At 42.7% G+C, this 23,693-nt stretch overlaps 2 protein-coding genes across 2 annotated transcripts in view; both read right to left on the bottom strand.

The window, feature by feature from the left end:
- Nucleotides 1-1,366: 1,366 nt before the first annotated feature.
- On the bottom strand, nucleotides 1,367-9,976 carry LOC133631790 (protein-lysine 6-oxidase-like). The gene is made up of 6 exons (XM_062023951.1): nucleotides 9,862-9,976; nucleotides 9,689-9,797; nucleotides 6,417-6,548; nucleotides 2,948-3,104; nucleotides 2,789-2,884; nucleotides 1,367-1,486 (listed from the first exon to the last, which is right to left on the bottom strand). The coding sequence occupies exons 1-6, from the start codon at nucleotides 9,974-9,976 to the stop codon at nucleotides 1,367-1,369; spliced, it is 729 nt and encodes a 242-aa protein (XP_061879935.1).
- A 74-nt stretch (nucleotides 9,977-10,050) lies between these two features.
- Nucleotides 10,051-23,693, bottom strand: part of LOC133632713 (discoidin domain-containing receptor 2-like) — a 32,136-nt gene continuing 18,493 nt past the window's right edge. Inside the window, exons 18-20 of the mRNA XM_062025319.1 lie at nucleotides 21,893-22,042; nucleotides 18,696-18,826; nucleotides 10,051-10,152 (exon numbers count right to left, since the gene is read on the bottom strand). Of these exons, the coding sequence (XP_061881303.1) occupies nucleotides 10,146-10,152; nucleotides 18,696-18,826; nucleotides 21,893-22,042 (288 nt within the window). The 3' untranslated portion in view covers nucleotides 10,051-10,145. The remainder of the gene's footprint in view (nucleotides 10,153-18,695; nucleotides 18,827-21,892; nucleotides 22,043-23,693) is intronic.

Genomic DNA, 23,693 nt, shown 5'->3' with positions numbered 1-23,693 from the left:
AGGCAGTACTGCACACGTCACTGACAACAAGAAGCCTCTGGTGGCCACAGGCGGTACTGCACACGTCACTGACAACAAGAAGCCTCTGGTGGTCACAGGCGGTACTGCACACGTCACTGACAACAAGAAGCCTCTGGTGGCCACAGGCGGTACTGCACACGTCACTGACAACAAGAAGCCTCTGGTGGCCACAGGCGGTACTGCACACGTCACTGACAACAAGAAGCCTCTGGTGGCCACAGGCGGTACTGCACACGTCACTGACAACAAGAAGCCTCTGGTGGTCACAGGCGGTACTGCACACGTCACTGACAACAAGAAGCCTCTGGTGGCCACAGGCGGTACTGCACACGTCACTGACAACAAGAAGCCTCTGGTGGTCACAGGCGGTACTGCACACGTCACTGACAACAAGAAGCCTCTGGTGGTCACAGGCGGTACTGCACGCGTCACTGACAACAAGAAGCCTCTGTGGCCACAGGCGGTACTGCACACGTCACTGACAACAAGAAGCCTCTGGTGGCCACAGGCGGTACTGCACACGTCACTGACAACAAGAAGCCTCTGGTGGTCACAGGCGGTACTGCACACGTCACTGACAACAAGAAGCCTCTGGTGGCCACAGGCGGTACTGCACACGTCACTGACAACAAGAAGCCTCTGGTGGCCACAGGCGGTACTGCACACGTCACTGACAACAAGAAGCCTCTGGTGGCCACAGGCGGTACTGCACACGTCACTGACAACAAGAAGCCTCTGGTGGTCACAGGCGGTACTGCACACGTCACTGACAACAAGAAGCCTCTGGTGGCCACAGGCGGTACTGCACACGTCACTGACAACAAGAAGCCTCTGGTGGTCACAGGCGGTACTGCACACGTCACTGACAACAAGAAGCCTCTGGTGGTCACAGGCGGTACTGCACGCGTCACTGACAACAAGAAGCCTCTGTGGCCACAGGCGGTACTGCACACGTCACTGACAACAAGAAGCCTCTGGTGGCCACAGGCGGTACTGCACACGTCACTGACAACAAGAAGCCTCTGGTGGTCACAGGCGGTACTGCACACGTCACTGACAACAAGAAGCCTCTGGTGGTCACAGGCGGTACTGCACGCGTCACTGACAACAAGAAGCCTCTGTGGCCACAGGCGGTACTGCACACGTCACTGACAACAAGAAGCCTCTGGTGGCCACAGGCGGTACTGCACACGTCACTGACAACAAGAAGCCTCTGGTGGTCACAGGCGGTACTGCACACGTCACTGACAACAAGAAGCCTCTTTCCAAACTAAAGTTGATTAGTGTCACGTGTGGGAGGCAGCAGGTCTTTGCAGGACCAGGACTCGGACACAAGACCTGGTCCTCAGGAGCTGGTCTGGCACCCTGACAGGTGAGCAGCACGTCCTGTGTAGTGGACGTCACAGCGCACCACGTTGTTGGCAAAGTTGGATTCCAGAACGTTCCGCTTTGGGTTGACGGTCACCTGCCAGGTAAGAAGTGGAAGAATGGGACTGAATGTTTGTGGTGCTATTGGAGTCTGGACCAGAGCTCAGTGGCAACATGCATCGTCCTCTTCACTGGCAAACAACAAACGGCAACTAAACAGCAAGAACAACTCAGGACATTTAAATGACCCTAAAAACATGTTAGCTGCTAACCTGATCAGGCGATGGTAGCAACTACAAGTTGCGCTAGTGCAATAGCACACACTAGCAACTAGTGCGAGCCACTGTAGCAACTAGTGCGAGTCACTATAGCAACTAGCACTAGCCACTGTAGCAACTAGTGCGAGTCACTATAGCAACTAGCACTAGACACTGTAGCAACAAGTGCGAGCCACTATAGCAACTAGCACTAGCCACTGTAGCAACTAGTGCGAGTCACTATAGCAACTAGCACTAGCTACTGTAGCAACTAGTGTGAGTCAATATAGCAACTAGCGTTAGCCAAATATAGCCACCTGCACTAGCCACTATAGCAACCTAGTGCGAGTCACGATAGCAACTAGTGCTAGCCACTGTAGCATCTATTGCGAGTCACTATAGCAACTAGCGCTAGCCAATGTAGCAACTGGCGCTAGCCACTATAGCAATTAACACTAACCACTATAGCAATTAACACTAACCACTATAGCAACTAGGGCTAGCTACTACAGCAACTAGCGCTAGCTAGTATAGCAACTAGCGCTAGCCGATATAGCAAGTAGCGCTAGCCGCTATAGCAAGTAGCGCTAGCCGCTATAGCAAATAGCGCTAGACGCTATAGCAAGTAGCGTTAGCCGCTATAGCAAGTAGCACTAGCCGCTATAGCAAGTAACACTAGCCGCTATAGCAAGTATCGCTAGCTGCTATAGTAAGTAGCGCTAGCCGCTATAGCAAGTAGCGTTAGCCAGTATAGCAAGTAGCGTTAGCCGCTATAGCAAGTAGCATTAGCCGCTATAACAAGTAGCATTAGCCGCTATAGCAAGTAGCGTTAACCGCTATAGCAAGTAACGTTAGCCGCTATAGCAAGTAGCATTAGCAGCTATAGCAAGTAGCGTTAGCCACTATAGCAAGTAGTGTTAGCCACTATAGCAAGTAGCTTTAGCCGCTATAGCAAGTAGCGTTAGCCGCTATAGCAAGTAGCGTTAGCCGCTATAGCAAGTAGCATTAGCCGCTATAACAAGTAGCATTAGCCGCTATAGCAAGTAGCGTTAGCCGCTATAGCAAGTAGCATTAGCCGCTATAGCAAGTAGCGTTAGCCACTATAGCAAGTAGCATTGTGGAGAAGAGAGGTGTTTGTGTACTTTCAGGATGTATTTCCCAGGAGAGACGTCTGTGATGTCGATCCACTGACAGTCGATGTCAGCGTTGTAGGTGTCGTAGCAACCAGGACTCAAACCCTGGAGGAAGCAGAGGATGAAGATGAAGAAGAGGAAGAGGAGGAGGAAGAAGAAGCAGCACACCTGTGTGTGTGAGGTACAGGCGTAGCGGCGGTAGTAGCCATCATCACAGGAAGTGTCCTCCAGACAGAAGCTAGCTTTGTGTCCTTCAGCCACCGCCTGTAGGGTGTTAGCATGTAGCAGCTCGTACACACTCATCTCCTCCATGCTGTGGAAGTGACTGACAGTACACACACACACTTCTTAGGCCACACCTTACTTAGCCTCACATACTTCTTAGGCCACACCTTACTTAGCCTCACATACTTCTTAGGCCACACCTTACTTAGCCTCACATACTTCTTAGGCCACACCTTACTTAGCCTCACATACTTCTTAGGCCACACCTTACTTAGCCTCACATACTTCTTAGGCCACACCTTACTTAGCCTCACATACTTCTTAGGCCACACCTTACTTAGCCTCACATACTTCTTAGGTCACACCTTACTTAGCCTCACATACTTCTTAGGCCACACCTTACTTAGCCTCACATACTTCTTAGCCTCACACCTTACTTAGCCTCACATACTTCTTAGGCCACACCTTACTTAGCCTCACATACTTCTTAGCCTCACACCTTACTTAGCCTCACATACTTCTTAGGCCACACCTTACTTAGCCTCACATACTTCTTAGCCTCACACCTTACTTAGCCTCACATACTTCTTAGGTCACACCTTACTTAGCCTCACATACTTCTTAGGTCACACCTTACTTAGCCTCACATACTTCTTAGGTCACACCTTACTTAGCCTCACATACTTCCTAGGTCACACCTTACTTAGCCTCACATGACACCTACTTGTTAGGTCACACCTTAGCGTCACGTGACACCTACTTGTTAGGTGACACCTTAGTTAGTCACGTGCCACCTACTTGTTAGGTGACACCTTAGTTAGTCACGTGCCACCTACTTGTTAGGTGACACCTTAGTTAGTCACGTGCCACCTACTTGTTGGGTGACACCTTAGTTAGTCACGTGCCACCTACTTGTTGGGTGACACCTTAGTTAGTCACGTGCCACCTACCTGTTAGGTGACACCTTAGTTAGTCACGTGCCACCTACTTGTTAGGTGACACCTTAGTTAGTCACGTGCCACCTACTTGTTAGGCGACACCTTAGTTAGTCACGTGCCACCTACTTGTTAGGTGACACCTTAGTTAGTCACGTGCCACCTACTTGTTGGGTGACACCTTAGTTAGTCACGTGCCACCTACTTGTTGGGTGACACCTTAGTTAGTCACGTGCCACCTACTTGTTAGGTGACACCTTAGTTAGTCACGTGCCACCTACTTGTTAGGTGACACCTTAGTTAGTCACGTGCCACCTACTTGTTGGGTGACACCTTAGTTAGTCACGTGCCACCTACTTGTTGGGTGACACCTTAGTTAGTCATGTGCCACCTACTTGTTAGGTGACACCTTAGTTAGTCACATGCCACCTACTTGTTAGGTGACACCTTAGTTAGTCACGTGCCACCTACTTGTTGGGTGACACCTTAGTTAGTCACGTGCCACCTACTTGTTGGGTGACACCTTAGTTAGTCACGTGCCACCTACTTGTTGGGTGACACCTTAGTCACGTGCCACCTACTTGTTAGGTGACACCTTAGTTAGTCACGTGCCACCTACTTGTTGGGTGACACCTTAGTTAGTCACGTGCCACCTACTTGTTAGGTGACACCTTAGTTAGTCACGTGCCACCTACTTGTTGGGTGACACCTTAGTTAGTCACGTGCCACCTACTTGTTGGGTGACACCTTAGTTAGTCACGTGCCACCTACTTGTTAGGTGACACCTTAGTTAGTCACGTGCCACCTACTTGTTAGGTGACACCTTAGTTAGTCACGTGCCACCTACTTGTTGGGTGACACCTTAGTTAGTCACGTGCCACCTACTTGTTGGGTGACACCTTAGTTAGTCACGTGCCACCTACTTGTTAGGTGCCACCTTAGTTAGTCACGTGCCACTTACTTGTTAGGTGCCACCTTAGTTAGTCACGTGCCACCTGCTTGTTAGGTGACACCTTAATTAGTCACATGCCACCTACTTGTTAGGTGACACCTTAGTTAGTCACGTGCCACCTACATGTTGGGTGCCACCTTAGTTAGTCACGTGCCACCTACTTGTTAGGTGCCACCTTAGTTAGTCACGTGCCACCTACTTGTTAGGTGACACCTTAGTTAGTCACGTGCCACCTACTTGTTGGGTGACACCTTAGTTAGTCACGTGCCACCTACTTGTTAGGTGACACCTTAGTTAGTCACGTGCCACCTACTTGTTAGGTGACACCTTAGTTAGTCACGTGCCACCTACGTGTTAGGCGACACCTTAGTTAGTCACGTGCCACCTACTTGTTGGGTGACACCTTAGTTAGTCACGTGCCACCTACCTGTTAGGTGACACCTTAGTTAGTCACGTGCCACCTACTTGTTAGGTGCCACCTTAGTTAGTGACGTGCCACCTACTTGTTAGGTGACACCTTAGTTAGTCACGTGCCACCTACTTGTTAGGTGACACCTTAGTTAGTCACGTGCCACCTACTTTTTGGGTGACACCTTAGTTAGTCACGTGCCACCTACTTGTTGGGTAACACCTTTGTTAGTCACTTGCCACCTACTTGTTGGGTGACACCTTAGTCACGTGCCACCTACTTGTTGGGTGACACCTTAGTTAGTCACATGCCACCTACTTGTTGGGTGACACCTTAGTTAGTCACGTGCCACCTACTTGTTAGGTGACACCTTAGTTAGTCACATGCCACCTACTTGTTAGGTGACACCTTAGTTAGTCACGTGCCACCTACTTGTTAGGTGACACCTTAGTTAGTCACGTGCCACCTACTTGTTGGGTGACACCTTAGTTAGTCACGTGCCACCTACTTGTTAGGTGACACCTTAGTTAGTCACGTGCCACCTACTTGTTGGGTGACACCTTAGTTAGTCACGTGCCACCTACTTGTTAGGTGACACCTTAGTTAGTCACGTGCCACCTACTTGTTAGGTGCCACCTTAGTTAGTGACGTGCCACCTACTTGTTAGGTGACACCTTAGTTAGTCACGTGCCACCTACTTGTTAGGTGACACCTTAGTTAGTCACGTGCCACCTACTTGTTAGGTGACACCTTAGTTAGTCACGTGCCACCTACTTGTTGGGTGACACCTTAGTTAGTCACGTGCCACCTACTTGTTAGGTGACACCTTAGTTAGTCACGTGCCACCTACTTGTTGGGTGACACCTTAGTTAGTCACGTGCCACCTACTTGTTAGGTGCCACCTTAGTTAGTGACGTGCCACCTACTTGTTAGGTGCCACCTTAGTTAGTCACGTGCCACCTACTTGTTGGGTGACACCTTAGTTAGTCACGTGCCACCTACTTGTTGGGTGACACCTTAGTTAGTCACGTGCCACCTACTTGTTAGGTGACACCTTAGTTAGTGACGTGCCACCTACTTGTTAGGTGCCACCTTAGTTAGTGACGTGCCACCTACTTGTGGCAGCTGTGCCACTCCCAGGCGTGGTGAGGTCTGCTGGGCAGGAAGTCGGCCGTGCCTTGGTTCTTCACGCGCTGAGGGAACCTCAGGAGAACCCTGCTGTCGTACTGCTGTGCAGAGGAGGCGGAGCTAGGAGGAGGAGGAGGAGTCAGAAGACATTACAGTAGCACACTGCAAAAAAGTAATAAAATAAAAGTGTTAGTATTCATCAGTTGACAATAATCTACTATAAAAACAACCACAGATTTTACTTTAAAACTAAACTGGCGACTCACCGACTTTATCTTACCTTCAAAACTATTTTATTTTAATTTACAGTGAAATATTTAGGTATTTATTATGTACAGTGTAAAAGTACAGTATTGATGAAGTACAGTATTGATGATGTACAGTGTAATATCTAGGTATTGATGAAGTACAGTATTGATGATGTACAGTGTAATATCTAGGTATTGATGAAGTACAGTATTGATGATGTACAGTGTATTATCTAGGTATTGATGATGTACAGTATTGATGATGTACAGTATTGATGATGTACAGTGTATTATCTAGGTATTGATGATGTACATTATTGATGATGTACAGTATTGATGAAGTACAGTATTGATGATGTACAGTGTATTATCTAGGTATTTACTATGTACAGTGTATTATCTAGGTATTGATGATGTACAGTATTGATGATGTACAGTATTGATGATGTACAGTGTATTATCTAGGTATTGATGATGTACATTATTGATGATGTACAGTATTGATGAAGTACAGTATTGATGAAGTACAGTATTGATGATGTACAGTGTAATATCTAGGTATTTACTATGTACAGTGTAATATCTAGGTATTGATGAAGTACAGTATTGATGATGTACAGTGTAATATCTAGGTATTGATGAAGTACAGTATTGATGATGTACAGTGTATTATCTAGGTATTGATGATGTACAGTATTGATGATGTACAGTATTGATGATGTACAGTGTATTATCTAGGTATTGATGATGTACATTATTGATGATGTACAGTATTGATGAAGTACAGTATTGATGATGTACAGTGTATTATCTAGGTATTGATGATGTACAGTATTGACGAAGTATAGTATTGATGATGTACAGTGTATTATCTAGATATTGATGATGTACAGTATTGATGAAGTACAGTATTGATGATGTACAGTGTATTATCTAGGTATTGATGATGTACAGTATTGATGATGTACAGTGTATTATCTAGGTATTGATGATGTACAGTATTGATGAAGTACAGTATTGATGATGTACAGTGTAATATCTAGGTATTGATGAAGTACAGTATTGATGATGTACAGTATTGATGAAGTACAGTATTGATGATGTACAGTGTAATATCTAGGTATTGATGATGTACAGTATTGATGAAGTACAGTATTGATGATGTACAGTGTATTATCTAGGTATTGATGATGTACAGTATTGATGAAGTACAGTATTGATGATGTACAGTGTATTATCTAGGTATTGATGATGTACAGTATTGATGAAGTACAGTTTTGATGATGTACAGTGTATTATGTAGGTATTGATGATGTACAGTATTGATGAAGTACAGTATTGATGATGTACAGTGTAATATCTAGGTATTGATGAAGTACAGTATTGATGATGTACAGTGTATTATCTAGGTATTGATTATGTACAGTATTGATGATGTACAGTGTATTATCTAGGTATTGATTATGTACAGTATTGATGATGTACAGTATTGATGAAGTACAGTATTGATGATGTACAGTGTATTATCTAGGTATTGATGATGTACAGTATTGATGAAGTACAGCATTGATGATGTACAGTGTATTATCTAGGTATTGATGATGTACAGTATTGATGAAGTAAATTTTTTATTATGTACAGTGTATTATCTAGGTATTGATGATGTACAGTATTGATGAAGTACAGTATTGATGATGTACAGTATTGATGATGTACAGTGTAATATCTAGGTATTGATGAAGTACAGTATTGATGATGTACAGTATTGATAATGTACAGTGTATTATCTAGGTATTGATGATGTACAGTATTGATGATGTACAGTATTGATGAAGTACAGTATTGATGATGTACAGTGTATTATCTAGGTATTGATGATGTACAGTATTGATGATGTACAGTGTAATATCTAGGTATTGATGATGTACAGTATTGATGATGTACAGTATTGATGAAGTACAGTATTGATGATGTACAGTGTAATATCTAGGTATTGATGATGTACAGTATTGATGATGTACAGTATTGATGATGTACAGTATTGATGATGTACAGTGTATTATCTAGGTATTGATGATGTACAGTATTGATGAAGTACAGTATTGATGATGTACAGTGTATTATCTAGGTATTGATGATGTACAGTATTGATGAAGTACAGTATTGATGATGTACAGTGTAATATCTAGGTATTGATGAAGTACAGTATTGATGATGTACAGTGTATTATCTAGGTATTGATTATGTACAGTATTGATGATGTACAGTGTATTATCTAGGTATTGATTATGTACAGTATTGATGATGTACAGTATTGATGAAGTACAGTATTGATGATGTACAGTGTATTATCTAGGTATTGATGATGTACAGTATTGATGAAGTACAGTATTGATGATGTACAGTGTATTATCTAGGTATTGATGATGTACAGTATTGATGAAGTACAGCATTGATGATGTACAGTGTATTATCTAGGTATTGATGATGTACAGTATTGATGAAGTAATTTTTTTATTATGTACAGTGTATTATCTAGGTATTGATGATGTACAGTATTGATGAAGTACAGTATTGATGATGTACAGTATTGATGATGTACAGTGTAATATCTAGGTATTGATGAAGTACAGTATTGATGATGTACAGTATTGATAATGTACAGTGTATTATCTAGGTATTGATGATGTACAGTATTGATGATGTACAGTATTGATGAAGTACAGTATTGATGATGTACAGTGTATTATCTAGGTATTGTTGATGTACATTATTGATGATGTACAGTATTGATGAAGTACAGTATTGTTGATGAAGTACAGTATCAATGATGTACAGTGTATTATTTAGGTATTGATGATGTACAGTATTGATGAAGTACAGTATTGTTGATGAAGTACAGTATCAATGATGTACAGTGTATTATTTAGGTATTGATGATGTACAGTATTGATGAAGTACAGTATTGTTGATGAAGTACAGTATCAATGATGTACAGTGATGTCATCTTACGAGGCCAGGCAGTTCTCCTGGGCTGCACAGAGTAGGTTGTACATAGCAAGTCTCTGGACGTAGGAGCCCACCTGGATGTGGTCTGCGTCAGGAACCAGGTCAGGAAGACCTGTGGGTCCCAAGCACCAATCACTGATTGGTCCATGGTCCAGAGTACCAGATGTGCCACTTACCTCTGTGGTGGTACCTGCTTCTGTGCCACTGTGGGGTCCTGGTCCCGGTCCTGGTCCTGGGTCTGTAGTAGTAGTTGTACACCTTGTAGGGGTTGTAGGGGTCGTCCCCCACCATCTGGTCCTCCCTCACCTCGCCGGCTGCAGGGGGCGAGCGGGTGGAGGAGGCGCCCAGCAGCACCAGGCCTCCTCCACCTCCTCCACCTCCGCTCCTGGCGGCCGGCTGGTAGCGGGACGCCCGGCTCAGGACGCTGAAGACCTGCCCGTTATGTCGCCATGTCAAGCGCTCACTTCCTGTTGGCAAAATACACAAGAAGAAGAACACCACACTCAACTCCTTCATGGTCACCATGAACATCATCAACTCTTCTCCTCTCTCTCTCTCTCGCCCCACCACCGCCGGGTGTGCAAAGGGGCGGAGTCACGCTTTAACTGCCATGTTGTAAAACTACTACTACAATAATAATCATATAGCATAACATGAAAGTAATGAAGGATTTCAATAAAGACTAATACAAAGTCAAACATGCACATATTGTAAATTATAGTATGATCATAAAGTCATACAAATAAAACAAAAACATTATACATTACTAATGTTATTATTACTACTATTAATAGATACATAGATAGATAAATAAATATATAGATAGTACTTTATTGATTCCTTCAGGAGAGTTCCCTCAGGAAAATTACAATTCCAGCCGCAGTGTACAGAATTGAGATGGAATTTAAAAAGTAAAAAGTAAATAATGGGGGTATAAATGGAAACAAAATAGAAAAATATTACAATAGAATAAAAATAAAAAGCAACAATGAGAATAAAAATATAACAGTAAAAAAAGAATATAAGAGAAACTAGGCAGTAGTGACCATGTTATGAAAAATGATTGCACTAATACTAGTAAAATAAAAATACTAATGAAAAAAATAGTGATAAAAATAATACTAATATATTACTACTACTAAAATAATACTAATACAACAAAATATGATATCATAAAATACTAATACAAAATGAATATTAATAAAAGCATACAATTAAAAATAAAGTATAGTATGATGAAATACCAAACCATCACCAAAATACAATCGTACTATAATTGTATATGGTAAAATACTACTTATAAAATGATAAGAGTAATAATTAATACTAATAAAATATTACAATAATAAAACGATATTAATACAAAATATTATAGTATCAAAATAATACAATACTAATAAAAATACTACTAATAATACAATTGCACTATAATTTATCAAGTAAAGTACTACTAATAAAATATTATAAAAACGATCAAGTACTAATGAAATAAAACGGTGATAAAAATAATACTACAAATATGACTATTAACTATTAACAGAATGATACAAATGCACTTGTACTAAAAATAATCAATAATAAATAATTATACAATATTATTACATACTATTGTACTCACTTTATAAAATATAAATAATTCAAATATAAAATACAAACCCCGTTTCCATATGAGTTGTGAAATGGTGTTAGATGTAAATATAAACGGAATACAATGATTTGCAAATCCTTTTCAAGCCATATTCAGTTGAATATGCTACAAAGACAACATATTTCATGTTCAAACTCATAAACTTTATTTTTTTTTGCAAATAATAATTAACTTTAGAATTTGATGTCAGCAACACGTGCCAAAGAAGTTGGGAAAGGTGGCTATAAATACTGATAAAGTTGAGGAATGCTCATCAAACACTTATTTGGAACATCCCACAGGTGTGCAGGCTAATTGGGAACAGGTGGGTGCCATGATTGACTATAAAAACAGCTTACCAAAAAAGGATGGGGCGAGGTACACCACTTTGTCCACAACTGCGTGAGCAAATTGTTGAACAGTTTAAGAACAAAGTTTCTCAAAGTGCAATTGCAAGAAATTTAGGGATTTCACCATCTACGCTCCATAATATCATCAAAAGGTTCAGAGAATGTGGAGAAATCACTGCAGGTAAGCAGCATGGCTGGAAACCAACATTGAATGAGCGTGACCTTCCATCCCTCAGACGGCACTGTATCAAAAACCCACATCAATCTCTAAAGGATATCACCACATGGGCTCAGGAACACTCCAGAAAACCACTGTTACTAAATACAGTTGTCGCTACATCTGTAAGTGCAAGTTAAAGCTCTACTATGCAAAGCGAAAGCCATTTATCAACAACACCCAGAAACTCCGCCGGCTTCTCTGGGCCCGAGATCATCTAAGATGGACTCATGCAAAGTGGAAAAGTGTTCTGTGGTCTGACGAGTCCACATTTCAAATTGTTTTTGGAAATATTCGACATCGTGTCATCAGGAGGACTTTGAGTTGGATACGCGCTACCGTGAGTACGCAGCTGCGGCTTCCAAACATTTGATCGCTTGCCCGTCCGTGCGTGCCGCTATGTGCATGTCACGTACGTAACTCTGGGGAAATATATGTGCTCTATGAACTTTGCGGAAGTGAACGGTACTTTGGGCTGTGGGATTGAGTGTGTTGTGCGGGTGTTTGAGTTGTATTGGCGGGTTATATGGACGTGAGGGGGGAGGTGTTTGTTATGTGGCATATTAAATATAAGCCTGGTTGTGTTGTGGCTAATAGAGTATATATATGTCTTGTGTTTATTTACTGTTGTAGTCATTCCCAGCTGAATATCAGGTCCCACCCACCTCTCACAGCATCTTCCCTATCTGAATTGCTCCCACTGCCCTCTAGTCCTTCACTCTCACTTTCCTCATCCACAAATCTTTCATCCTCGCTCAAATTAATGGGGTAATCGTCGCTTTCTCGGTCCGAATCGCTCTCGCTGCTGCTGGCCATCATTGTAAACAATGTGCAGATGTGAGGAGCTCCACAACCTGTGACGTCACGCTACTTCCGCTACAGCCAAGGCTTTTTTATCAGCGACCAAAAGTTGCAAACTTTATCGTCGATGTTCTCTACTAAATCCTTTCAGCAAAAATATGGCAATATCGCCAAATGATCAAGTATGACACATAGAATGGATCTGCTATCTCCGTTTAAATAAGAAAATCGCATTTCAGTAGGCCTTTAATGAAATAATATTAATGCTTCTAAATGTAAGATACATCATCAGTGATGTGCCTGAGATCACCGGGGGTGTCGGGTCTTTCAACATCATACCCCCTCCCTCAGGTGACCCAGCCAGGGTTGATCAGACCCAGCTTGTGTCCCACTAGCATTGGCCCACAGTTCACTCCTCCTGATCCAAAGCCATCTAGAGCAGTGGTCCCCAACCTTTTTGTAGCTGCAGACCGGTCAACGCTTGAAAATTAGTCCCACGGACCGGGAGGGGGAGAGGTTGATTTCTTTTTTTTTTCATAAAGAAATACAATCATGTGTGCTTACGGACTGTATCCCTGCAGACTGTATTGATCTATATTGATATATAATGTATATATTGTGTTTTTTAATGTTGATTTAATAAATAAATTAAAATATATATATATATATATATTTTTTTCCCTTGTGTGGCCCGGTACCAATGAGTTGGTACCGGGCCGCACTGATCTAGAGGCTCTCTCTGCTGCCTCCATGGTGGCCTTGATGGCCTTCCTTTTCCCATCACCTGTGATGCCAAGTAGTTTTTAGACCAGTTGATCTGTCGTTTCTTTTCTTTTCTTTTCTACTCTGCTCCGGGGTGGACCGCTAGCCTGTTCATCGGATGGGGACATCTCTACGCTGCTGACCCGTCTCCGCTCGGGATGGTTCCTGCTGGCCCCACCATGGACTGGACTTTCGCTGATGTGTTGGACTTTCACATTATTATGTCAGACCCACTCCACATCCATTGCTTTCGGTCTCCCCTAGAGGGGGTTGGGGGGGTTACCCACATATGCGGTCCTCTCCAAGGTTTCTCATAGTCATTCACATTGACGTCCCACTGGGGTGAGTTTTCCTTGCCCGTATGTGGGCTCTGTACCGAGGATGTCGTTGTGGCTTGTGCAGCCCTTTGAGACACTTGTAATTTGGGGCTATATAAACAAACATTGATTGATTGATTGAATTCCAACCCTTGCTGCTGAGTGCCAAGCAGGGAAGAATGCTGGTATGAGCTTTTAAACATAACCCGTTAACTGCTGCCAATCAAATGGTGAATAAGATACTCTTTAGGGTTCATATGTTTGTAAATGTGACTGTGATGAAGTCAGTGCCTCACCTGACATCAACCTGACCGCACGTCACTGTGTTTGATAAATCCAAATGAATGTAGTTCGCTTCCTGACTCTCTCTCTACTGCGCCTCCTGTGCCATTCAGTTCTACGTAGGGTCATCAGTTTCTTCCTGCTGATGTTCCGGAGTTCTTCTCCTCCTCAGATGCTGCCTTGTACTGTCTTGCCAGGGACCGGAGCTCCTGCCGCAGTCGATGGATCTTTCCTGCCCTTCGGTTCATGGTGTAGTTGGAACTGATGGGCTCGTCCTCTTCCACACCGAACCTCTCTGCTCCATAAGAAACAATGATGGTGGTCATGGTCTGAAGCCGTCTGTCGACAACCCCTTTGGCTATTGATTGGAGGATTCTGGCTGTGTGCTCGTCGAATTGGTGCCACACTTTGTGTTGGCTTGCAGGAGGCCACTTGATGCGAGGCTGCTTAGTTACTTTGCTGGGAGCTGGAGGGTTTATCACATGGAGGTTCTGGGCTCTGTGGGGTGTCTCCTCCGTCGCTGTCTCACCAGGACTCGGTCCTGTGCGCTGTGTGTCACGCTCCTGCACCAAGCTTTTCATTCCACCCTGATGGATTTTTAGGCCACGCTCGTTCTTGAGGCTCTTGCCACAGATGCATCTTACGGGTGCCATTGTAATATATATAATATATTACTATTAATAAAATAATACAAATACACTTGTATTAATATTAAGCTAATATTTAAAATAATCAAATACAAATAATTCTACAAGAATAATATAACATAATACTGTGCTAAATTATTAAATATTTATACAATATCCATCCATCCATTTTCTACCGCTTGTCCCTATAATTAAAACAATATATTATTTATACAATTACACTATAAATGTATAAAGTGAATTCCAAAATACTAATTAAATTAAATAATATTTACATAATATTACTACCATAAATAAGATCATGCTAAGGCTTATATTACTATTAATAAAATACAAATACATGTGTACTAATAATAAGCAAATAGTTCAAATAATCAATAAAAATACATAATACAAATGAACACTTCTACAATAATAATACAACATTACTGTACTGGGTTGTTCAAATTACTACTATTAATAAAATCGTACAATAATACTAATAAGTTGAAATAATAAACATTTAAAAAATACACAGAATAATAAAAATACTAATATATTGCAATAAAACGCCAATAATTCAAAGATAAAAGTGTTAGTGAAAGATGATATTGTGCAGACTTTCAACTTTTTTTTTACATCTCTTGTAAAAAAAAAGCCAAAAGTGCTCAGGTTTTATTTCACAATGTTTCTGACCTGCAGCGTTGACTTCCTGTGTGGGAGGAGCTTGACAGCAGACAGATGTTCCAAAGTTACCTTTTGTCGTGCTGCATGAAAGCTCCTCAGGTGAGATTCCTGTGTCTTTATTGGCTGGGGGCCCCCGCCCCTGGGACCCCCCCCAACCCCTGCTGGGCGCTCAGGATGCTTTAAAAAAGTGAAATTGAAGCACTTTCCTCCAAACACAACATGCAAACTGTTCAATCACTCGTGCTAAAACATTGCTAGCAGGAGTCGCTTTTCTTTCCAAAGACATAACCAAGTCAAAGAAAGTTGTGATCGTGTCAAATAAATCTTTTGATTACACGTCTTTATGCTAGCAACATTCTGTAGCGTCTTTGTGAAGTTAGCATTAGCTGCTACGTCACAGTTGTTGTGTGGTTAGCATTAGCCACTAGGTAAGGGAAGGAATGAGCTATTAAAGATGAAAGGTGGCGGTCCAATGAGAAGCAGGTGTCCATAATGAGGCCTGCTGCCTAGCAGGGGGACTAGAGGGGCTATAAAAGAGGAGTCATAAAAGTCTGGCAACATCAGACAAAAGCGCCACTTCAACAATGCTGCTGCTTTAACGAGCTGACTGAGCACATTCATTAAAAGAAGGTGGGACCACTGATGATGTCACTGATGATGTCGTCAGCAAATGAGAGTCAAAGTGTGTATTTATTCCAAGATGAGATTAGAACATATATTAATATACACTATTGGTACTATGCTATGTACAATGCATGTGTACTATGTACTAGAGGAGGAATCAGACTAAACAAGCACACAAATCATCAGAATTAGAATATTTCTTGTTAAACCTACTTACCTTTTTCATGTATGTGACCTTAACTCATCTCACTAGAACATGTGTCCTAGATGTAGTATGTGACCTTAACTCATCACACTAGAACATGTGTCCTAGATGTACTATGTGACCTTAATTCATCTCACTAGAACATGTGTCCTAGATGTAGTATGTGATCTTAACTCATCACACTAGAACATGTGTCCTAGATGTAGTATGTGACCTTAACTCATCACACTAGAACATGTGTCCTAGATGTACTATGTGACCTTAACTCATCACACTAGAACATGTGTCCTAGATGTAGTATGTGACCTTAACTCATCACACTAGAACATGTGTCCTAGATGTACTATGTGACCTTAACTCATCACACTAGTACATGTGTCCTAGATGTACTATGTGACCTTAACTCATGCCACTAATACATGTGTCCTAGATGTAGTATGTGATCTTAACTCATCACACTAGAACATGTGTCCTAGATGTAGTATGTGACCTTAACTCATCTCACTAGAACATGTGTCCTAGATGTAGTATGTGACCTTAACTCATCTCACTAGTACATGTGTCCTAGATGTACTATGTGACCTTATCTCTTCTCACTAGTACATGTGTCCTAGATGTAGTATGTGATCTTAACTCATCTCACTAGAACATGTGTCCTAGATGTAGTATGTGACCTTAACTCATCACACTAGAACATGTGTCCTAGATGTACTATGTGACCTTATCTCATCTCACTAGTACATGTGTCCTAGATGTAGTATGTGATCTTAACTCATCTCACTAGAACATGTGTCCTAGATGTAGTATGTGACCTTAACTCATCACACTAGAACATGTGTCCTAGATGTAGTATGTGACCTTATCTCATCTCACTAGAACATGTGTCCTAGATGTAGTATGTGACCTTATCTCATCTCACTAGAACATGTGTCCTAGATGTAGTATGTGATCTTAACTCATCTCACTAGAACATGTGTCCTAGATGTAGTATGTGACCTTAACTCATCACACTAGAACATGTGTCCTAGATGTAGTATGTGATCTTAACTCATCTCACTAGAACATGTGTCCTAGATGTAGTATGTGATCTTAACTCATCTCACTAGAACATGTGTCCTAGATGTAGTATGTGACCTTAACTCATCTCACTAGAACATGTGTCCTAGATGTAGTATGTGACCTTAACTCATCACACTAGAACATGTGTCCTAGATGTAGTATGTGACCTTATCTCATCTCACTAGAACATGTGTCCTAGATGTAGTATGTGATCTAACCCTAATCTACTACTGACTAGACAGTACTACTAGCATTGAAGCTAACCGTGTTTGAAGTCATATTTGGGCTAAGTGAGGACATGAATGACGTGATGAATACATGACACCTTGCTGTGTGACATGAATACATGACACCTTGCTGTGTGACATGAATACATGACACCTTGCTGTGTGACATGAATACATGACACCTTGCTGTGTGACATGAATACATGACACCTTGCTGTGTGACATGAATACATGACACCTTGCTGAGTGACATGAATACATGACACCTTGCTGTGTGACATGAATACATGACACCTTGCTGTGTGACATGAATACATGACACCTTGCTGTGTGACATGAATACATGACACCTTGCTGAGTGACATGAATACATGACACCTTGCTGAGTGACATGAATACATGACACCTTGCTGAGTGACATGAATACATGACACCTTGCTGAGTGACATGAATACATGACACCTTGCTGTGTGACATGAATACATGACACCTTGCTGAGTGACATGAATACATGACACCTTGCTGTGTGACATGAATACATGACACCTTGCTGAGTGACATGAATACATGACACCTTGCTGAGTGACATGAATACATGACACCTTGCTGTGTGACATGAATACATGACACCTTGCTGAGTGACATGAATACATGACACCTTGCTGTGTGACATGAATACATGACACCTTGCTGAGTGACATGAATACATGACACCTTGCTGTGTGACATGAATACATGACACCTTGCTGTGTGACATGAATACATGACACCTTGCTGAGTGACATGAATACATGAATCCTGGCTCCAGTGTGGTTAGTGAAGAACTGACACACACAGACACAGACACACACACACACACACACACACAGACACACACACAGACACACACACACACGCACACACACACAGACACACACACACACACACACAGACACACACGCACACACACACACACACACACACACAGACACACACACACACACACACACACACACACACACAGACACACACACACACACACACACACACAGTGCTTTACAAAAAGAAGAAGAAGAAGTAGAAGTAGTAGTAGAAGAAGAAGAAGAAGAACCACAGGAATGAGGAAGCCACTTTAGGGCCAAAAGGAGGAGAATAAAAACCAAAAAAATGAAAGAGTTTTTCTTGTCCTTGTTGAAGGTCAGCGAGTGGGGACTAGTGGGGACTAGTGGGGACTAGTGGGGACTCACTGGCTGACGTGAGGCTTGAGGGCCTGGTAGAGCCCCTCAAAGGTGGGCCTGTCAGGGATGTCCCGCCTCCAGCAACGCATCATCAGCTCAAAGAGGGAGGGGGGGCAGAGGGGAGGAGCATACAGGAACACCTGGGGGGGGATAGGTCAACAATATTGGTTGTATGCTGCCCTCTGGTGGCTGACTACTTGTAGTACATGTGGATGACCTCATGAGCATAGCACCAATCCCAGGTAAATAATGTCCTCACACATTTCTAGGCAGCGTACACAATGTAAACGTACACCCACCACAAAGCATGATGGGTAATATGGACAACTCTCATTTTAGCTGCTTGATATTTGTAATGGATTAGAAATTAAAGCATATCCAATGGTATTTATTTGTGAAAATACCCTCTCAACATCACAAAATGTCATTTTCAATATTCCACTCCGCTATTTGCGGATATTGACGTAACCTTTCTGCACGCTGACCATATTATTAGGTCAGTCATACTGGAAATAGACATCTCTCTCTTTATCATTCACTATCTCTATATACAACATGAACACATATGTTTTTCTTTTTTTTAATGCATCTTAAAGGCCTACTGAAAGCCACTACTAGCGACCACGCAGTCTGATAGTTTATATATCAATGATGACATCTTAACATTGCAACACATGCCAATACGGCCGGGTTAACTTAGAAAGTGACTTTTCAAAATTCCCGGGAAATATCCAGCTGAAATCATGACGTATGCGCGTGACGAAGTCCGAGTAACAGAAGTTATGGTACCCCGTAGAATCCTATACAAAAAGCTCTGTTTTCATTTCATAATTCCACAGTATTCTGGACATCTTTTGCCATTTTTTTAATGAACAATGAAGGCTGCAAAGAAGGCAGTTGTAGGTGGGATCGGTGTATTAGCAGCGGACTACAGCAACACAACCAGGAGGACTTTGTTGGAGCGCTAGCCGCGCTAGCCGCCGACTTCACCTTGACTTCCTACGTCTCCGGGCCGCCAAACGCATCGGGTGAAGTCCTTCGTCCTTCTGCCGATCGCTGGAATGCAGGTGAGCACGGGTGTTGATGAGCAAATGAGGGCTGGCTGGCGTAGGTGGAGAGCTAATGTTTTTAGCATAGCTCTGTGCAGTCCGGTTGCTAAGTTAGCTTCAATGGCGTCGTTAGCACAGCATTGTTAACCTTCGCCAGGCTGGAAAGTATTAACCGTGTATTTACATGTCCACGCTTTAATAGTATTGTTGATTTTCTATCTATACTTCCAGTCAGGGGTTTATTTTTTTTGTTTCTATATGCAGTTAAAGCACGATGCTATCACGTTAGCTCGTAGCTAAAGCATTTCGCCGATGTATTGTCGTGGAGATAAAAGTCACTGAATGTCCATTTCGCGTTCTGGACTCTCATTTTCAAGAGGATATAGTATCCCAGGTGGTTTGAAATACAAATCTGTGATCCACAATAGAAAAAGGAGAGAGTGTGGAATCCAATGAGCCAGCTTGTACCTAAGTTACGGTCAGAGCGAAAAAAGATATGTCCTGCACTGCCTCTCAAGTCCTTCACTGTAACGTTCCTCATCTACAAATCTTTCATCCTCGCTCAAATTAATGGGGTAATCGTCACTTTCTCGGTCCGAATCTCTCTCGCTCCATTGTAAACAACGGGGAATTGTGAGGAATACTAGCTCCTGTGACGTCACGCTACTTCCGCTACAGGCAAGGCTTTTTTTTATCAGCGAGCAAAAGTTGCCAACTTTATCGTCGATTTTCTCTACTAAATCCTTTCAGCAAAAATATGGCAATATCGCCAAATGATCAAGTATGACACATAGAATGGATCTGCTATCCCCGTTTGAATAAAAAAAAAATCATTTCAGTAGGCCTTTAAGTGTTAAGTAAATAATGGGGGCTCTCTATTTGTCCCACAAAACCCTCTAAATAACCATCCAACAGCTCTTTATACATGTGCTGAGCTGAATGTTGGCCATGTTGTTATTATAAGCACAGCCATGTCCTGCTGCTCCTCAAACTTATTCTAGATTATAAATCAAGCCTCGAGGAGGATTTAGCCACACATCTAGAAGTTGTTCATCTGTGACATTCACTTCATACTCAGAGATGGAGACAAACACACACAACTGAAGACAGTGTCTGCAGGGAGACTTTTCCTTGTTAACCCTTCACATGTGTGATGATTAATTCTTCATCTAAACGGGAACATATGGACATCCCACCAGTCTTTATCTCAGTGAGAGCAGACATTGTACAGTAAGCGGACGTTTTATTATGTTTGTATTTCTTTTTAGTAAGTCTTTAGGTGTCATAAACCAGATATTTATGATAACAGTTCAATATAGAGGCAACTTGTTTTTACACTCTACTGCTACTTTAAATAGGATCGGACTTAACAAATATTTTACATTTGTTATTTATTAGAGTTATACAGTCCTGCACTTTAGTTCCTATCTGTTTCCGTAAATCCCAATAGGGGACGGACGTGTGTGGAAAAGAAAAGTGCCAGACTGTGGAGGTGACTTTTCCTCTTTTAGCCACAATTACTCTGCAGCACTCATGTTCATTTTCTCTTCTCACTCTGTGCAGAGAATCAACAGTGAGACAGTGCCACCAAACTTGATGGTTGATGCTGTTACACCATTGGCTGTTTAGCCTGTCCCTCCCATTTCATGACCACTTCCTGTTTTGCTAGCTTAATAGACCACGAGTGCCTTAGTTTGTGCAACCTACCATGCTTTATAATTTCCACTTTCTTCACACCAATATATATATATATATATATATATATATATATATATATATATATATATATATATATATATATACAGGCTGTGTGTATATATATATATATATATATATATATATATATATATATATATATATATATATATATATATATATATATAGTTAATTTACACGCAGTCTGCTTTTGGCTCCTGGCCAGATTTGTCTAAGGTTTGGAGCATGTTCTAGTACCTGTCTGTCTGCCCTGGTTCCTGAAGAACTAAGGTTTGGAGCATGTTGTAGTACCTGTCTGCCCTGGTTCCTGAAGAACTAAGGTTTGGAGCATGTTGTAGTACCTGTCTGCCCTGGTTCCTGAAGAACTAAGGTTTGGAGCATGTTGTAGTACCTGTCTGCCCTGGTTCCTGAAGAACTAAGGTTTGGAGCATGTTGTAGTACCTGTCTGCCCTGGTTCCTGAAGAACTCGCCAGTGTTGGCTATGACCTGCTCGTCAGTCAGCAGGCTGTAGGGCTGCTCCTTGCACAGCGTGAAGATCTCCCACAAGGTGACTCCAAAGGCCCAAACGTCGCTGGCCGTGGTGAACTTACCCTGAAGGAGGGAGGAGAAGCAGTGAAGTGGAGGAGGAAGAAGTGGATGAAGAGGAGGCGGAGAAGAAGAAGGACAAGAAGGAGGAAGCAAAGGTGGTGTAAGAGGAGGAGCAGGAAGGGTAGGAAGACGAAGGGGATTCAGTGGCGGAGAAAGAGGAAGACGGAGAATAGGCAAAGGATGTGAAAGAAGGAGGTGGAGAAGGAGGAAGACGTGGAGAAGGAAGAGCAGGAAGTGGAATAGATAGGGGAAGAAGTATTGGAGGAGGTTTAGAAGGAGGAAGAGGAGGATGGAGAAGAGAAGAAGAGGATGATGAGGAGGAGAAAGAGGAAGAAGGAGAAGAGGTGAAGGATGTGAAAGAAGGAGGTGGAGAAGGAGGAAGACGTGGAGGAGAAGGAAGAGCAGGAGGAACATATATGGGAAGAAACATTGGAGGAGGTTTAGAAGGAGGAAGAGATGGAGGAAGAAGAGAGGGACGAAGAGGAGGATGAGGAGAAAGAGATGGAGGAGGAAGAAGAGAGGGATGAAGAGGAGGATGAGAAGGAAGGAGAAGAGAAGAAGAGTATAAAGAAGAGGAAGGAGAAGGAGAAGAGGAGTATGAGTATGAGGAAGGGGAAGGAGGAGAGAAGAAGAAGAGGAAGGAGAAGGAGAAGAGGAGTATGAGTATGAGGAAGGGGAAGGAGGAGAGAAGAAGAAGAGGAAGGAGAAGGAGAAGAGGAGTATGAGTATGAGGAAGGGGAAGGAGGAGAGAAGAAGAAGAGGAAGGAGAAGAGAAGAAGGAGAAGGAGAAGAGGAGTATGAGTATGAGGAAGGGGAAGGAGGAGAGAAGAAGAAGAGGAAGGAGAAGGAGAAGAGGAGTATGAGTATGAGGAAGGGGAAGGAGGAGAGAAGAAGAAGAGGAAGGAGAAGAGAAGAAGGAGAAGGAGAAGAGGAGTATGAGTATGAGGAAGGGGAAGGAGGAGAGAAGAAGAAGAGGAAGGAGAAGAGAAGAAGGAGGAGGAGAAAGAGGAAGAAGGAGTAGAGAAGAAGAGGAGTATGAGGGTGAGGAAGGAGAAGAGAAGAGAAGAGGAGTATGAGTATGAGTAAGAGGAAGGAGAAGAGAAGAAGAGTAAGAGTAAGGAGTGTGAGGGTGAATGAGAGTGTGAGGGTGAGTGTGAGGGTGAGTGTGAGTGCGAGTGAGAGGGTGAGAGTGAGTGTGAGTGTGAGTGAGAGTGTGAGTGTGAGTGTGAGTGAGAGTGTGAGTGAGAGGGTGAGTGTGAGTGAGAGTGTGAGGGTGAGTGTGAGTGTGAGGGTGAGTGAGAGGGTGAGTGTGAGTGTGAGGGTGAGTGTGAGTGAGAGGGTGAGTGTGAGTGAGGGTGAGTGAGAGGGTGAGTGTGAGTGAGAGGGTGAGTGTGAGTGAGAGTGTGAGTGTGAGTGAGAGGGTGAGTGTGAGTGAGAGTGTGAGGGTGAGTGAGAGAGTGAGGGTGAGTGTGAGTGAGAGTGAGAGGGTGAGTGCGAGTGAGAGGGTGAGTGTGAGTGAGAGGGTGAGTGTGAGTGTGAGTGAGAGGGTGAGTGTGAGGGTGAGTGAGAGTGTGAGGGTGAGTGAGAGGGTGAGTGTGAGTGTGAGGGTGAGTGAGAGGGTGAGTGTGAGGGTGAGTGGGAGGGTGAGTGTGAG

The sequence above is a fragment of the Entelurus aequoreus genome, linkage group LG17 (genome assembly GCF_033978785.1).
Source record: "Entelurus aequoreus isolate RoL-2023_Sb linkage group LG17, RoL_Eaeq_v1.1, whole genome shotgun sequence".
In the NCBI taxonomy this organism is placed as follows: Eukaryota; Metazoa; Chordata; class Actinopteri; order Syngnathiformes; family Syngnathidae; genus Entelurus; species Entelurus aequoreus.
The sequence above is the reverse complement of the archived record's forward strand: the minus strand, read 5'-3'. Positions and strand labels throughout refer to the sequence as shown.

Bases quoted from the DNA above. Each gene is read 5' to 3' on its own strand.
- LOC133631790 (XM_062023951.1), bottom strand. From the start codon at position 9,976: ATGGTGGGGGACGACCCCTACAACCCCTACAAGGTGTACAACTACTAC. The intron at 3,105-6,416 runs GTAGGTGGCACG...GTGTACTGTCAG, and splicing joins GAGTGGCACAGCTGCCACAA to TCACTTCCACAGCATGGAGG. The intron at 2,885-2,947 runs GTGTGCTGCTTC...TGCTTCCTCCAG, and splicing joins CCTGTACCTCACACACACAG to GGTTTGAGTCCTGGTTGCTA.